The sequence below is a fragment of the Oncorhynchus nerka genome, linkage group LG26 (genome assembly GCF_034236695.1).
Source record: "Oncorhynchus nerka isolate Pitt River linkage group LG26, Oner_Uvic_2.0, whole genome shotgun sequence".
Classification (NCBI taxonomy): domain Eukaryota; kingdom Metazoa; phylum Chordata; class Actinopteri; order Salmoniformes; family Salmonidae; genus Oncorhynchus; species Oncorhynchus nerka.
In genome coordinates, this window is record NC_088421.1 from 42,103,296 (window position 1) to 42,121,999 (window position 18,704).

The 18,704-nt window shown below is 40.7% G+C and overlaps 1 protein-coding gene across 4 annotated transcripts in view; it reads left to right on the top strand.

Annotated features, from left to right (window-relative positions):
• The window catches only part of LOC135564737 (NACHT, LRR and PYD domains-containing protein 12-like), a 33,002-nt gene extending 14,320 nt beyond the window's left edge, over positions 1-18,682 (top strand). For 2 of the 4 annotated variants that reach the window (XM_065010713.1, XM_065010711.1), the window contains exons 5-15: positions 725-841; positions 1,092-1,176; positions 1,306-1,534; positions 1,909-3,685; positions 3,982-4,155; positions 4,597-4,770; positions 5,919-6,092; positions 7,615-7,788; positions 9,298-9,471; positions 9,705-9,751; positions 10,333-14,277. In XM_065010713.1, coding sequence (XP_064866785.1) covers positions 725-841; positions 1,092-1,176; positions 1,306-1,534; positions 1,909-3,685; positions 3,982-4,155; positions 4,597-4,770; positions 5,919-6,092; positions 7,615-7,788; positions 9,298-9,471; positions 9,705-9,751; positions 10,333-10,886 — 3,679 coding nt within the window. In that variant the 3' untranslated portion in view covers positions 10,887-14,277. Of the gene's footprint in view, positions 1-724; positions 842-1,091; positions 1,177-1,305; positions 1,535-1,908; positions 3,686-3,981; positions 4,156-4,596; positions 4,771-5,918; positions 6,093-7,614; positions 7,789-9,297; positions 9,472-9,704; positions 9,752-10,332; positions 14,278-14,829 lie in introns of those variants that run through there. The other 2 variants (XM_065010714.1, XM_065010712.1) reach the window with 2 other exon arrangements.
• Positions 18,683-18,704: the final 22 nt, after the last annotated feature.

Sequence of the window (18,704 nt, forward strand, 5' to 3'; positions counted from 1 at the left end):
GGAGTTGCAGGTTTGCCATATCTGTCATGTTTGTGCAAATCTTCAAGACCATCATTTTACTTAAGGCCCTTAGAAATTACCTGCATATCTGCAGTTACTAAAAAATTCTGTAACGGCCGTCGTGGGTTGAAGAAGGTGATAATACATGTAACGAGTGGAGGACAGAGGAGCCTCTTAAAGAAGAAGTTACAGATCTGTGAGAGCCAGAAATGTTGCTTGTTTATAGGTGACCAAATACTTATTTTCCACCATAATTTGCAAATAAATTCATTAAAACTCATACATTGTGATTTTCTGGATTTTTTTCCTTCATTTTGTCTGTCATAGTTGAAGTGTACCTATGATGAAAATTATAGGCCTCTCTCATCTTTTTAAGTGGGAGAACTTGCACAATTGGTGGCTGACTAAATATTTTTTTGCCCCACTGTATTTGTTACATTTGACTGTGTAAAACCAAGCAGTACTACTTACATTTAACAATATATATATATATATTTGTCTCAAATGAAACCATGAATTGATAGATTTTAAACAAATACATGTCTGTCATTGAACAACCCAATGCCATGATTAGATAGTGACAAAACACACCAATCTCTTTCAGAATTTCTTTGAACAATATAAGCTAATTTAATTCAACATTTGGAATTAAACTCTTCTTATGTTTTCCCATCTGAACTCGGAGTAGATGAGAGATGTAATGTTTGTCTCTGTTGTGTTGAAGTCTAATCAAGCAGGAGAGACCAGCATCCCCTGTACCCAGCTGTGTGTCCATGAAGAGTGATGAGTCTATGGATCCTCCTATAATGTTTAGAGATGGAGACTTTTCTACTGAACAAAGGTAAGAATAACTCATGGGTCATGGTCAGTGAGTTAAACAACACTTTTATTTCTCCACCATTTCCCATTTACTTTTGCCGTTTTCATAATCCATATGCTAATCCTTTCCCCCCCATTTCCATAGTCCTAAAACAATTAACAGTGTGTGTGTGTGTGTGTGTGTGTGTGTGTGTGTGTGTGTGTGTGTGTGTGTGTGTGTGTGTGTGTGACCTCCCTGGATGAGGAGATATAATCTCATGTTTTGTCCACAGCAACCAACAGGAGAGATCAGAGTCAGAGATTCTCAGTGGTCAGTCTTCCCAGGGTCAACATATAGACCTGACCTCCATATTCAATGTATGTGGTCCTGTTATGTACATTTGTTTTGGTTTACATCAAGTCAAGTTGATCTGTCAATCATTCATTAATGTGTTGATGAGAAAGTGTTTCTTCTCTTGCTTAACTTATTTACTTTATTTATTTCAGTTGCTTGAAGAGAATATTATGACATTTGTGAAGAATGAGCTGAAGATGTTTAAGAGGATTCTTGGTCCAGAACTCCCAGAAGGCTTTGAGAGTCAGAAGCAGGATAAGGAAGTGGTGGATGCTGAAGATGAGAAGCAGGAGAGAATTGCCAGAGAGGGGGCTCTGAAGATCACACTGCACATCCTGAGGAAAATGAACCAGAAGGAGCTTGCTGACACACTGGAGAAAAGTACAAACATTTAAAAGCTGTAGCTAAAGTACAGCTAAAGTAGCTGTGTAACTCAATGATGAAATAGCAGCCTTAACACAACCCCTAGTGACCTCATCAAGTAGAAGCAAGGATGTGTTATGTTGAATCATTTAGACAGAGAGAAGATGAGAGACAGATAGAGACCGAGAGAGAGATAACATGAACAATACCATCACTAATACCAATAATTATATAAATCAGTCACACCACTGTGTAATGCATTATGAAAACATTTACACATTTAATTACACAGTAAAGAGAATAAAATATTGTAATGTACAACTTTAGAACACAATCCTAAAATACTGTAAGCATTAAAACAGATATATTATTATCCTTTGTGTTATTTCTAGATTCAGATGAGCTTGCTGAGATTTGCCAACGTGAACTCAAATCTAATCTAAAGAAGAAGTTTCAATGTGTATTTGAGGGGATCGCTCAACAAGGAAACCCAACACTTCTCAATAAGATCTACACAGAGCTCTACATCACAGAGGGTGGAACAGGAGAGGTCAATAATGAACATGAGCTGAGACAGATTGAGACAACAACCAGGAAACAAGCAAGACCAGAGACTGCAATCAAATGTAACGACATCTTCAAACCCTTAACTGGACAAGACAAACTTATCAGAACTGTGCTGACAAAGGGAGTCGCTGGCATTGGAAAAACAGTCTCTGTGCAGAAGTTCATTCTGGACTGGGCTGAAGGAAAAGCAAATCAGGATGTTCAATTTGTATTTTCATTCCCTTTTCGTGAGCTGAATTTGATGAAAAGGGAAAAACACACTTTGATTGAACTTCTCAATCACTTCTCAATGGAAACCAAACAATCAAGAATCTCCAACTACGACAAGTACAAAGTTCTGTTCATCTTTGATGGTCTGGATGAGTGCCAACTGCCCCTAGACTTCCAGAAAAACAAGATCTGTTGTGACGTCACAGAGTCAACCTCAGTGGATGTTCTGCTGACAAATCTCATCAAGGGAAATCTGCTTCCCTCTGCTCTCCTCTGGATAACTACCCGACCTGCAGCAGCCAATAAGATCCCTTCAGGGTGTGTTGACCAGGTGACAGAGGTACGAGGGTTCAATGACCCACAGAAGGAGGAGTACTTCAGAAAGAGATTCAGTGATGATGAGGACCTGGCCAGCAGTATCATCTCACACATAAAGACATCAAGGAGCCTCCACATCATGTGCCACATTCCAGTCTTCTGTTGGATTTCTGCAATAGTCATTGAACACATGCTGAAGCATAAGAGAGAAGAGATGCCCAAGACTCTGACTGAGATGTACACACACCTTGTGGTGTTTCATACCAAATGGAAGAATGAAAAGTATCACTGGAATCAAGAGAGCATTCTGTCACTGGGAAAACTGGCTTTTCAACAGCTTGTGAAGGGCAATCTGATTTTCTATGAAGAAGACCTGAAAGAGGCTGGCATTGATGTCAATGAAGCTTCAGTGTATTCAGGATTGTGCACACAGCTCTTTAAAGAGGAATGTGGGCTGTACCAGGACAAGGTGTACTGCTTCGTGCATCTGAGCATTCAGGAGTTTCTGGCTGCTGTATATGTGTTCCTCTCATTCATCAACAACAACAAGAATCTAATGGCCAAACCGCAATCAATGTTAAGCTACTTTTTTGCTCTGTTCAGATACGAGTCTGACGTTACTCTCTACAAGAGAGCTGTGGATAAAGCCTTACAAAGTGAGACGGGAAACCTGGACCTTTTCCTCCGCTTCCTTCTGGGCCTCTCACTGGAGTCCAATCAGAAGCACTTAGGAGGTCTACTGACAAAGACAAGAAGCAGCTCACAGAGCCATGAAGAAACAGTCAAGTACATCAAGGAGAAGATCAGGGAGAATCCCTCTCCAGAGAGGTGCATCAATCTGTTCCACTGTCTGAATGAACTGAATGACCATTCTCTAGTGGATGAGATCCAAAGATACCTGAGATCAGGAAGTCTCTCAGAAGCCAGACTCTCACCTGCACAGTGGTCAGCTCTGGTCTTTGTGCTGCTGACTTCAGAGAAGGAGGTGGAAGTGTTTGACCTGAAGAAATACTCCAGATCAGAGGAAGGTCTGCTGAGGCTGCTGCCAGTGGTCAAAGCCTCCAGAGTTGCTCTGTGAGTACAAACATGACATTTAAGTACTAATCATCAGGAAGAAAGACATTTTCAATTTAGACAAAAATATGTATTATAATATTTATATAATATATAATATTATATTGATAAACATATTAAATCAATGCATTGATGTTCACATTAGTATCACAAAATGACCATATAATTATAGGAGATGGAAGATGAATCTATATGTTGTTTGAGAGAATAAACCAAATGCATCTGACATTGTACTTCTACACTACTGGTGTTAAATGAACAGTGTGTTTGTGAAATCATGATGATCTCTTTGTCAGGCTGTCAGGCTGTGGAGTCACAGAGGAAGGCTGTGCTTCTCTGGTCTCCGCTCTGGAGTCAAACCCCTCAAACCTGAGAGAGCTGGATCTGAGTAACAATGACCTGAAGGATTCAGGAGTGAAGCTGCTCTCTGCTGGACTGGGGAATCCTCACTGTAAACTGGAGTCTCTGAGGTCAGTATTCCTGTAGTTGGTCAACAAGTGTTAACAGTTTAAAAAAAATATTTTTTTAATGTAACCTTTATTTACCCTGGCAAGTCAGTTAAGAACAAATTATTATTTACAATGACGGCCTAGACAGTGAAGCTTACAGTTTTGAATTTGGCGCTGTGCTGCAGAATTTTGGGATTTGAGGTGGAATGTTCCATATTAGGCGACAGTACAGAATGTCACATTTTATTTGAGGGTAATGGTGAGACGTTAGCATGTTTTGTTGTAGCCTCTGTAACTTTCTCACTCATTCTTGTTCATGATTCATACATGATCTTTCTCAATCATGGCACCATCAGGATTACTTTAGTAGTGTTTAGAAACATGTTATCTACTCACTTTGAAACAAAATGACTCAACACAAAGAATAGCAGAGTGATTTGAAATATATTTGACTCTTTGCAGGCTGTCAGGCTGTCTAGTCACAGAGGAAGGCTGTGCTTCTCTGGTCTCAGCTCTGAGGTCAAACCCCTCACACCTGAGAGAGCTGGATCTGAGTAACAATGACCTGAAGGATTCAGGAGTGAAACTTCTCTCTGCTGGACTTGGGAATCCCCACTGTAAACTGGAGACCCTGAGGTCAGTATTCCTGTAGTTGGTCAACAAGTGATAACTGTTCACCAGATGCACATGTGTTTACCAGGCACACATACTGTAGTCCATACCATGTGTGTTTGGACAGTGAAGTTAACAGTTTTAAATTTGTCTCTATGCTCCAGCATTTTGGATTTGAGATAGAATGTTTCATATTAAGCGACAGAACAGAGTATCTAACCTTTTATTTGAAGGTATTCATAAATATCTGTTTTACTGTTTAGAAATGAAAGCCCTTTAAGTATCTAGTTCTCCCATTTGATTCTATTTGAAGAAGTCATAATTATTCATATATATACATATGCTGTACACCGTATGTGTTTGAATAATCACAAATTAAGTGTGTGTGTGTGTGTGTGTGTGTGTGTGTGTGTGTGTGTGTGTGTGTGTGTGGTTATGATGAATGAAGTGTGTGTGTCTGTGGTTATGTATACACGTGAACATGCACACACTGGAAACAAACACACACACACACTGGACACACACACACTGGACACACACTCACACACACACTGGACACACACAAGTCACACACACTGGACAAACGCTGGACACACACCCAAAACACAGTCAAAACAAGCTTGATGTAGTCGTCGCGTTGAACGAATATGGGACCAGATACTAAACATTTAATGACTTTATTACACTTTGAGTGAATTTGTCAGAATATTTATGACTTCTTCAGATGGGGGGATGAGATACATAAAGTGCTTTTATTTTTCTAAACGGTGAAACAGATATGTAGGAAAATAACCTCAAATAAACAGTGACATTATATACTGTCACCTCATATTAAACAATTGATCTGAAATCCAAAATGCTGGATTATAGAGCCAAATTAAAATGTTGGCCTCACTGTAAAACTAGCTATGATGTGGACTGTACACTCAATACAATCCTAATCTAATACACCACTGTGTGTCTTTTGACTGATACTGTTTTTTAAACTGGTCTGGCCAGTCTACTCAAATAGTTTGTACTTCATATTTTTCTCTCTACAAGCAATACTTTGATAATTTGTCATTTATAGTAATGATACATTCCTTTATGAATACATATGGCCGGTTTCGGGACACTGATATATCTAAAGAAAATAATGGTGTTGTGGTTTTTAATTATTTTACTCTTTGAAGGCTGTCACGCTGTCTAGTCACAGAGGAAGGCTGTGCTCCTCTGGTCTCAGCTCTGAGGTCAAACCCCTCACACCTGAGAGAGCTGGATCTGAGTAACAATGACCTGAAGGATTCAGGAGTGAAGCTTCTCTCTGTTGGACTGGGGAATCCCTACTGTAAACTGGAGACCCTGAGGTCAGTATTCCTGTAGTTGGTCAACAAGTGATAACTGTTCACCAGATCCACATGTGTTTACCAGACACACATACTGTAGTCCATACCATGTGTGTTTGGACAGTGAAGTTACACATACACACACTGGACACACACACACACACACTGGACACACACATACACATATACACACACTGGACATACACACACACACACTGGACACACACACACACATATACACACACTGGACACACACACACACACACACACTGGACACACACACACACACATATACACACACTGGACACACACACACTGGACACACACACACACATATACACACACTGGACACACACACACAGCATATACGTATACACACACACACACACTGGACACACACACACACTGGACACACACACACAGCATATACGTATACACACACACACACTGGACACACACACACAGCATATACGTATATACACACACACACACTGGACACACACACTGGACACACACACACACACATACACACACTGGACACACACAGCATATACGTATACACACACACACACACACACACACACACACTGGACACACACATACACATATACACACACTGGACATACACACACACATACACACACACTGGACACACACACACACATATACACACACTGGACACACACACACACACACACTGGACACACACACACACATACACACACTGGACACACACACACAGCATATACGTATATACACACACACAAGTCACACACACACACACACTGGACACACACACACACACTGGACACACACACACTGGACACGCACACACACACACACACACTGGACACGCACACACACACACACACACACACACACACACACACACACACACACACACACACACACACACACACACACACACACACTGGGCACACAAACACACACTGGACAAACGCTGGACACACACCCAAAACACAGTCAAAACAAGCTTGATGTAGTCATCGCGTTGAACGAATATGGGACCAGATACTAAACATTTAATGACTTTATTACACTTTGAGTGAATTTGTCAGAATATTTATGACTTCTTCAGATGGGGGGGGATGAGATACATAAAGTGCTTTTATTTTTCTAAACAGTGAAACAGATATGTAGGAAAATAACTTCAAATAAACAGTGACATTATATACTGTCACCTCATATTAAACAATTGATCTGAAATCCAAAATGCTGGATTATAGAGCCAAATTAAAATGTTGGCTTCACTGTCAAACTAGATATGATGTGGACTCAATACAATCTAAATCTGATACCTCACTGTCTGTCTTTTGACTGATACTGCTTTTTAAACTGGTCTGGTCAGTCTACTCAAATATTTTGTACTTTATATGTTTCCCTCTACAAGCAATACTTTGATCATTTGTAATTTATACTAATGATACATTCATTTATGAATAGATATGGCAGGTTTCAGGACACTGATATATCTAAAGAAAATAATGGTGTTGTGGTTTTTAAATGATTTTACTCTTTGCAGGCTGTCACGCTGTCTAGTCACAGAGGAAGGCTGTGCTCCTCTGGTCTCAGCTCTGAGGTCAAACCCCTCACACCTGAGAGAGATGGATCTGAGTAACAATGACCTGAAGGATTCAGGAGTGAAGCTTCTCTCTGTTGGACTGGGGAATCCCTACTGTAAACTGGAGACCCTGAGGTCAGTATTCCTGTAGTTGGTCAACAAGTGATAACTGTTCACCAGATGCACATGTGTTTACCAGGCACACATACTGTAGTCCATACCATGTGTGTTTGGACAGTGAAGTTAACAGTTTTAAATTTGGCTCTAGCATTTTGGATTTGAGATAGAATGTTTCATATTAAGCGACACACATATACACACATATACACACACAAGTCACACACACACACACACACACACACACACACACACACACACACACACACACACACACACACACACACACACACACACACACACACACACACACACACACACACACACACATACACACACACAAGTCACACACACACACTGGACAAACGCTGGACACACACCCAAAACACAGTCAAAACAAGCTTGATGTAGTCGTCGCGTTGAACGAATATGGGACCAGATACTAAACATTTAATGACTTTATTACACTTTGAGTGAATTTGTCAGAATATTTATGACTTCTGCTTTTATTTTTCTAAACGGTGAAACAGATGTGTATTCAAATAACCTAAAATAAAAGTGGCATTATATACTGTCACCTCATATTAAACAATTGATCTGAAATCCAAAATGCTGGATTATAGAGCCAAATTAAAAATGCTGGATTATAGAGCCAAATTAAAAATGCTGCTTCACTGTCAAAATATATTTGATTTTTTATTTGATTTATTTCACCTTTATTTATTAACCAGAGGCCAGTTGAGAACAAGTTCTCATTTACAACTGCGACCTGCCCAAGATAAAGCAAAGCAGTCCGACACATACAACAACACAGAGTTACACATGGAATAAACAAACATACAGTCAATAATACAGTAGAAAAAGTATATATACAGTGTGTGCAAATGAGGTAGGATAAGGGAGGTAAAAGGCAATAAATAGGCCATAGTGGCGTAGTAATTACAATATAGCAATTAAACACTGGAATGGTAGATGTGCAGAAGATGAATGGGCAAGTAGAGATACTGGGGTGCAAAGGAGCAAGATAAATAAATACAATATGTGGATGAGGTAGGTAGATAGATGGGCTGTTTACAGATGGGCTATGTACAGGGGCTCTGTGAGCTGCTCTGACAGCTGGTGCTTAAAGCTAGTGAGGGAGATATGAGTATCCAGCTTCAGAGATTTTTGCAGTTCGTTCCAGTCATTGGCAGCAGAGAACTGGAAGGAAAGGCTGCCAAAGGAAGAATTGGCTTTTGGGGTGACCATTGAGATATGGTGTGGGCTGTATACTCAATACAATCTAAATCTGATACTTCACTGTCTGTCTTTTGACTGATACCGCTTTTTAAACTGGTCTGGCCAGTCTACTCAAATATTTTGTTATTTCTATTTTTCTCTCTTCAAGCAATACTTTGATAATTTGTCATTTATAATAATGATACATTCATTTATGAATAGATATGGCAGGTTTCAGGACACTAATATACGTGTATCTAAAGAAAATAATAGCATTTTTTAAATGTTTTATTATTTTACTCTTTGCAGACTGTCAGGATGTCTAGTCACAGAAGAAGGCTGTGCTTCTCTGGTCTCAGCTCTGAAATCAAACCCCTCACACCTGAGAGAGCTGGACCTGAGTTACAATCACCCAGGAGACTCAGGAGTCAGACTGCTCTCTGCTGGACTGGAGGATCCACACTGCAGACTGGAGAAACTCAAGTATGGAGAGGGTTTATGTCAATGTTCATATCAGACATGTTTGCGTTATCAGGCTAGTTAAGACAAACATTCTTACCACCTATTGGGAAAAGGGAAAGGGGGATACCGAGTCAGTTGTTCAACTGAATGCATCCAACCCCTCAGATAGGTTGGACTAAGTTATATGTGTGTGCGTGAGTGTGAGTTCATGTATATCACTCAAGGACTGTCTGTTCTTCTGCTTACCGCTACAGTGTGGAACATGGTGGAGAGAACAGAATGAAACCTGGGCTTAGAAAATGTGAGTGTTGACTGTTGTGAAGAATATGACTAAGAATAAGTCTTAATTCAAGTTAAGACAAAGTCAAAGACCACCATCATTACTTACTTGGTCATATTAAATATAAGTTTAGTTTTACAGAAGCATAAATCAGGGACACCAAAGTTTAGAAAGTGTTGCTTTGACAATGTGTGTGTCGTGTTCGTGTTACATTACAAATGTTTGTGTGTGTTCATGACGCGTACAGGTGTTTGTGTGTAATTAATGGAATAAGTGTGTTTTATATTACCATACAGGATAACATATGATCATTCAACAAGTCTCTCAAGTTACATTTTTCATCAATTATATGAAGAGGTTCTCCTTTCTTTTTGATGACCAATTTACCCCTTTTACCAAAGAGCACCTTCTATCTACCAAAATGTACTATTGTGTACCTTAGTAGCGCTTCCCTCCCTCCTCTTTCTACAAGTCTCAAGTTACCTTAACTTCTCCTTTTGATACCTAGAATTATCTACATGAAATTAATTAGTGAAAAGTGAGTTAACATTCTAATGTGAATGATGATGATTTCTAATATTGTGTCTGATTTCATCCATCAGATGCCTGTGATCTCACACTGGACCCAAACACAGCACACAGACTCCTCTCTCTGTCTGAGGAGAACAGAAAGGTGACATGTACGAGAGAGGAGCAGCCGTATCCTGATCACCCAGAGAGATTTGAGGATGATGAACAGGTGCTGTGTAGAGAGAGTCTGACTGGGCGCTGTTACTGGGAGGTAGAGAGGAGTGGGAGATGGGCTGATATAGGAGTGACATATAAAGGAATCAGCAGGAGAGGAAGGGTTAATGACTGTGGGATTGGACAGAATGACAAATCCTGGAGTCTGTTCTGCTCTGACAATAGTTACACAGCCAGGCACAATAATAATCTCACTACCAAATACGTCCCCTCCTCCAGATCCCACAGAGTAGGAGTGTATCTGGACTGGCCAGCCGGCACTCTGTCCTTCTACAGAGTCTCCTCTGACACACTGACCCACCGTTACACATTCCACACCACATTCACTGAGCCCCTCTATCCAGGGTTTAGTGTTTGTGATGACTCCTCAGTGTCCCTGTGTCAGGTGGTCCCTGTGTCAAACACAACATGATGTTTCACTCTAATCATGTGTTTTATGTTTGATCAGAATATGACGTTTAAATACGTTCCATACGCACAGAAAGCTTATAAATTTTACATCCCTGTTAGTGAGCATTTCTCCTTTGCCAAGATAATCCATCCACCTGAAAGGTGTGACATTTCAAGAAGCTGATTAAACTGCATGATTATTACAAAGGTACACCTTGTGCTGGGGACAATAAAAAATGTGCAGTTTTGTCACATAACACAATGCAAGACGTGTTTCAAGTTTTGAGGGAGCATGCAATATGCATGCTGACTGCAGGAATGTCCAACAGAGCTGTTGCTAGATAATTTAATATTCCCAATCATGTGAGATCCATAGATTAGAGCCTAATGAATTTATTTCAATTGACTGGGTTCCTCATATGAACTGTAACTCAGTAAAATCTTAGAAATTGTTGCGTTTATATTTTAGTTCAGTATAACAAAAAAGAGCAGTTCTAAATGTTTTATGTTTGATATGATGTTAATAGAATATAAAAAAAGATTTTGTGTGGAGGTGCTGACTAACGGCGAATAAACTTTTAAAATAAACAGTTGCACACTCCATATATAAACTCGCAGTCATCTAACACTGTACCTTGCCGAAACGTTGGTGATTTACCCAATAAATGACTGGGAGTTTATATATGGAGTGTGTGACTCTCTTTATTTTTAAAGTCTATAGTTTATTCGCCGTTAGTCAGCACGTTATTTTTTTATAGCTCATAATTTATTCGCTGTGTGTGACTCTCTTTACTGATATGATGTTAGTAAGCACTAAGTCATCCTTTCTCTAAATGGTAGTAACACTAAGTCATTCCATCCTTTCACTAAATGATAGTAACAATAAGTCATTCCATCCTTTCACTAAATGATAGTAACAATAAGTTATTCCATCCTTTCTCTAAATGGTAGTAACACTAAGTTATTCCATCCTTTCACTAAATGGTAGTAACACTAAGTCATTCCACCCTTTCACTAAATGATAGTAACACTAAGTCATTTCATCCTTTCACTAAAGCTCTAAAGTAACTTTATATTGACAGATGCCTCATGTCAGTGTTCTGGATTTTGATGAAAGGAAATCCCACATAACCTACTGGCCAGGACTTTTCTATGGCATCTTCTGTTTGGGTGTCTCAGGTCAGGTCTGCACCACGATCAGAATCAAATCAAATCAAATCAAATTAAATGTATTTATATAGCCCTTCGTACATCAGCTGATATCTCAAAGTGCTGTACAGAAACCCAGCCTAAAACCCCAAACAGCAAACAATGCAGGTGTAAAAGCACGGTGGCTAGGAAAAACTCCCTAGAAAGGCCAAAACCTAGGAAGAAACCTAGAGAGGAACCAGGCTATGTGGGTGGCCAGTCCTCTTCTGGCTGTGCCGGGTAGAGATTATAACAGAACATGACCAAGATGTTCAAATGTTCATAAATGACCAGCATGGTCGAATAATAATAAGGCAGAACAGTTGAAACTGGAGCAGCAGCACAGTCAGGTGGACTGGGGACAGCAAGGAGTCATCATGTCAGGTAGTCCTGGGGCACGGTCCTAGGGCTCAGGTCCTCCGAGAGAGAGAAAGAAAGAGAGAAAGAGAGAATTAGAGAGAGCACACTTAAATTCACACAGGACACCGAATAGGACAGGAGAAATACTCCAGATATAACAAACTGACCCTAGCCCCCCGACACATAAACTACTGCAGCATAAATACTGGAGGCTGAGACAGGAGGGGTCAGGAGACACTGTGGCCCCATCCGAGGACACCCCCAGACAGGGCCAAACAGGAAGGATATAACCCCACCCACTTTGCCAAAGCACAGCCCCCACACCACTAGAGGGATATCTTCAACCACCAACTTACCATCCTGAGACAAGTCTGAGTAAAGCCCACAAAGATCTCCGCCACGGCACAACCCAAGGCGGGGGCACCAACCCAGACAGGATGATCACATCAGTGACTCAACCCACTCAGGTGATGCACCCCTCCCAGGGACGGTATGAGAGAGCCCCAGTAAGCCAGTGACTCAGCCCCTGTAATAGGGTTAGAGGCAGAGAATCCCAGTGGAAAGAGGGGAACCGGCCAAGCAGAGACCGCAAGGGCGGTTCGTTGCTCCAGAGCCTTTCCGTTCACCTTCCCACTCCTGGGCCAGACTACACTCAATCATATGATATACTTACAGTACCAGTCAAAAGTTTGGACACACCTACTCATTCAAGGGTTTTTATTTATTTTTACTATTTTCTACTTTGTAGAATAATAGTGAAGACATAAAACTATGAAATAACACATATGGAACCATGTAGTAATCAAAAAAGTGTTAAACAAATAGCCACCCTTTCTCTTGGTGAAAGCTTTGCACACTCTTGGCATTCTCTCAACCAGCTTCACAAGGAATGCTTTTCCAACAGTTTTGAAAGAGTTCCCACATATGCTGAGCACTTGCTGGCTGCTTTCCCTTCACTCTGCAGTCCAACTCATCCCAAACCATCTCAATTTGTGATGAGGTCGGGTGATTGTGGAGGCCAGGTCATCTGATTCAGAACTCCATCATTCTCCTTCTTGGTCAAATAGCCCTTGCACAACCTGGAGGTGTGTTGGGTCATTGTCCTGCTGAAAAACAAATGATTGTCCCACTAAGCCCAAACCAGATGAGATGGCGTATCGCTGCAGAATGCTGTGGTAGCCATGCTAGTTACGTGTGCCTTGAATTCTAAATAAATCCCTGACAGTGTCACCAGCAAAGCATAGCGCTTTTTTGCGACTCCACTTGAAGAAACTTTCAAAGTTCTTGAAATGTTCCAGATTGACTGACCTTCATGTCTTAAAATAATGATGGACTGTCATTTCTCTTTGCTTATTTGAGCTGTTCTTGACATAATATGGGCTTGATCTTTTAACAAATAGGGCTATCTTCTGTATACCACCCCTTCCTGGTCACAACACAACTGATTGGCTCAAACACATTAAGAAGGAAAGAAGGCAAAGCACACCTGTTAATTGAAATGCATTCCAGGTGACTACCTCATTAAGCTGGTTGAGAGAAGGCCAAGAGTTTGCAAACCTGTCATCAAGGCAAAGGGCGGCTACTTTGAAGAATCTCAAATATAAAATATATTTTGATTTGTGCAACACTTTTTTGATACTACATGATTCCATGTGTTATTTCATAGTTTTGATGTCTTCACTATTATTCTACAACGTAATTCTACAATGAGTCTAATGGAATAGACAGGTTTGCTTTCTCCAAAGTATTGTCTTTTCATTGACCTGTTAGTTGTGGAGTTTGTAAATATCAATTTAGATTATTTTGTAAATATTGTCATTTGAACATCTAGATCACCATCTTTAAATAAAATTGTCACACCCGGATCTGTTTCACCTGTCTTTGTGCTTTTCTCCACCCCCCTCCAGGTGTCGCTCATCTTCCTCATTCTCCCCAATGTATTTATACCTGTGTTCTGTTTGTCTGTTGCCAGTCCGTCTTGTCTTACCAGCATGTTTTCCCATCTCCCTGCTTTCTCAAATTCTGTTTCCTAAACTTTATTTGTCTCATGCGCCGAATACAATAAGAGTAGACCTTACCGTGAAATGCTTACTTACAAGCCATTAACCAACAGTGCAGTTCAAGAAAGAGTTAAGACATTTTTTACCAAATGAATTAAAGTAAAAAATAACTATAAAATAACAATAATGAGCAGGCTGCCTAGTAAATTAAATGTCACAAAAAATGTATGCACAACAAATAGTTTCCTGTAACGTGATCTTCAATCACTTCACTCATTGAAGTTTCCTCCTAAATTTGCTAATTTAGCAGTTTTTAATTCTAAAGTTCGTCTTCACAGTTGAATAAATGTCCTTTCCTTTAACCAATGTATATTCCTACCTTTTCAATCACATTGTTTTCCTGCTCCAACGTCTCAGGTCCTTTTCTGCCGTCCCTGACGATGTTAATGGTCACGATGGCAACACCCACCCGTAGCACGCGCTCCAGCAGGTGTATCTCACTGATCATCCCTAAAGCCAACACCTCATTTGGCCGCCTTTCGTTCCAGTTCTCTGCTGCCTGTGACTGGAACGAATTGCAAAAATCGCTGAAGTTGAAGACTTTTATCTCCCTCACCAACTTCAAACATCTGCTATCTGAGCAGCTAACCGATCGCTGCAGCTGTACATAGTCTATCGGTAAATAGCCCACCCATTTTTACCTACCTCATCCCCATACTGTTTTTATTTATTTACTTTTCTGCTCTTTTGCACACCAATATCTCTACCTGTACATGACCATCTGATCATTTATCACTCCAGTGTTAATCTGCAAAATTGTAATTATTCACCTACCTCCTCATGCCTTTTGCACACAATGTATATAGACTCCCTTTTTTTCTACTGTGTTATTGACTTGTTAATTGTTTACTCCATGTGTAACTCTGTGTTGTCTGTTCACACTGCTATGCTTTATCTTGGCCAGGTTTTTCTTGTTCTCAACTAGCCTACCTGGTTAAATAAAGGTGAAATAAAATAAAAAACTCTCTCTTTCTTAGCTAGCTCGACTATGCACTTGCCTCTGCTAGCAATATACTGCGCTAACATTAGCCTATACTGCACCACAGAAAATAACGGTTTTAAACATTTGTAAAAAGCGACATCTTCCAGACCGAATAGTTCCTGTAGATTCAGACTCATTACCAGTCTGTTGTTATGTCTGGTGGGTTTCATTACAGAATAGTTCCTGTAGATTCAGACTCATCACCAGTCTGTTGTTATGTCTGGTGGGTTTCATAACAGAATAGTTCCTGTAGATTCAGACTCATCACCAGTCTGTTGTTATGTCTGGTGGGTTTCATTACAGACTAGTTCCTGTAGATTCAGACTCATCACCAATCTGTTGTTATGTCTGGTGGGTTTCATTACAGAATAGTTCCTGTAGATTCAGACTCATCACCAGTCTGTTGTTATGTCTGGTGGGTTTCATTACAGACTAGTTCCTGTAGATTCAGACTCATCACCAATCTGTTGTTATGTCTGGTGGGTTTCATTACAGAATAGTTCCTGTAGATTCAGACTCATCACCAATCTGTTGTCATGTCTGGTGGGTTTCATTACAGACTAGTTCCTGTAGATTCAGACTCATCACCAATCTGTTGTTATGTCTGGTGGGTTTCATTACAGAATAGTTCCTGTAGATTCAGACTCATCACCAATCTGTTGTTATGTCTGGTGGGTTTCATTACAGAATAGTTCCTGTAGATTCAGACTCATCACCAATCTGTTGTTATGTCTGGTGGGTTTCATTACAGACTAGTTCCTGTAGATTCAGACTCATCACCAATCTGTTGTTATGTCTGGTGGGTTTCATTACAGAATAGTTCCTGTAGATTCAGACTCATTACCAGTCTGTTGTTATGTCTGGTGGGTTTCATTACAGAATAGTTCCTGTAGATTCAGACTCATTACCAGTCTGTTGTTATGTCTGGTGGGTTTCATTACAGAATAGTTCCTGTAGATTCAGACTCATCACCAGTCTGTTGTTATGTCTGGTGGGTTTCATTACAGAATAGTTCCTGTAGATTCAGACTCATCACCAGTCTGTTGTTATGTCTGGTGGGTTTCATTACAGAATAGTTCCTGTAGATTCAGACTCATCACCAATCTGTTGTTATGTCTGGTGGGTTTCATTACAGAATAGTTCCTGTAGATTCAGACTCATCACCAGTCTGTTGTTATGTCTGGTGGGTTTCATAACCACGTCTGTATAACAATTCAATAATGATCAGACAGGAGACAGGAATCAGTTCAACCATTTATCTGGAACGTGATCATCTCAACACATACAAACCCCCATGATGCTCTGCAGCACAACCCCAATATACAACAAATACATAAGTAAATTAGTAAATGGACACTAAACAATACTCATGGATGAATTTAATTGTTAAGATATAAAAGGTAGGACCATGGGATAGGGTCAGAAAGGTTACTATGTTTGAGAACTGGTTACAGAGGTGACATAGCAAGCTTAAGGTCCATTATAACACAGTGAAGTAGAGGTGGAAGCTAAAAGCAGTGAGACGGTGTGAGGAGGTCAGCCGTGAAACACTAGATCAGGACAGGTAGAAATGTCAGAGCTGTAATTAGACACAGAGATACATTCTGATCATGGGTCAGACCTGATGGAGGTGTCGACTTTACAGTGAAATGCTTACTTACGAGCCCCTAACCAACAATGCAACAATACGGATAAGAATAAGAAAAAAAGTAACAAGTAATTAAAGAGCAGCAGTAAAATAACAATAGCGAGACTATACACAGGGGGGTACCTGGTACTTCATTTTGTTATCTGTCGGCCCAAGCCTCGAACTCAGGCCCTGTGCGTAGCTAACTGACCCTCTCTGCCCATTCATCGCCATTTACCCGTTGTTGTTTTAGCTCTCCCAATCAACACCTGTGATTGCTTTATGCCTCTCTCTAATGTCAATATGCCTTGTCTACTGTTGTTTAGGGTAGCTCTCATGGTTTAATTTTACTACGGAGCCCCTAGTCTATCTCAACTTGCCTTAGGTTGCTCCTTTGCCCCACCCCCCACACAATCGGAGACCGTACCTAGCTTAACTGGCAACCTCTCTCATTGTCACTCAATGCCTAGGTTTACCTCCACTGTACTCGCACCCTACCATACCCTTGTCTGTACATTATGCCCTCAATCTGCTCCTTTTATTCTCTGTTCCCAACGCACTAGATGACCAGTTCTTTTAGCTTTTAGACGTACCCTCATCCTACTCCTTCTGACTTCTTGATGTCTCTAGAGACTATATCTCCCTCATCATTACTCAATGCCTAGGTCTACCTCCAATGTACTCACATCCTACCTTACCTTTGTCTGTACACTATGCCTTGAATCTATGCTATCGTGCCCAGAAACCTGCTCCTTTTACTCTCTGTTCCAAACGTGCTAGATGTCCAGTTCGTATAGCCTTTAGCCGTACCCTTATCCTACTTCTCCTCTGTTCCTCTGGTGATGTAGAGGTTAATCCAGGTCCTGCAGTGCCTAGCTCCACTCCCACCCCCCAGGTGCTCTCATTTGTTGACTTCTGTAACCGTAAAAGCCTTGGGTTCATGCATGTTAACATCAGAAGCCTCCTCCCTAAGTTTGTTTTATTCACTGCTTTAGCACATTCCACCAACCCTGATGTCCTAGCGCGTGTCTGAATCCTGGCCTAGGAAGGCCACCAAAAACGACCACCACTCATCACTGTCCAACGCTCCCTAAAACACTTAGCAGGTCTTTCTAATAAACCTGGCCCGGGTATCCTGGAAGGATATTGACCTCATTCAGTCAGTAGAGGATGTCTGGTTGTTCTTTAAAAGTGCTTAAATAAGCATGGCCCTTTCAAAAAATGTAGAACTAAGAACAGATATAGCCCTTGGTTCACTCCAGACTTGACTGCCCTTGACCAGCACAAAACCAACCTGTGGCGTACTGCACTAGCATCGAATAGTCCTTGCGATATGCAACTTTTCTGTGAAGTCAGGAACCAATATACACAGTCAGTTAGGAAAGCAAAGGCTAGCTTTTTCAAACAGAAATTTGCATCCTGCAGCACTAATTCCAAGAAGTTTTGGGACACTGTAAAGTCCATGGAGAATAAGAGCTCCCCCTCCCAGCTGCCCACTGCACTGAGGATAGGAAACACGGTCACCACTGAAAAATCCACGATAATTGAGAATTTCAACAAGCATTTCTCTATGGCTGGCCATTATTTCCATCTGGCTACCCCAAACCCAGCTAACAGCTCTGT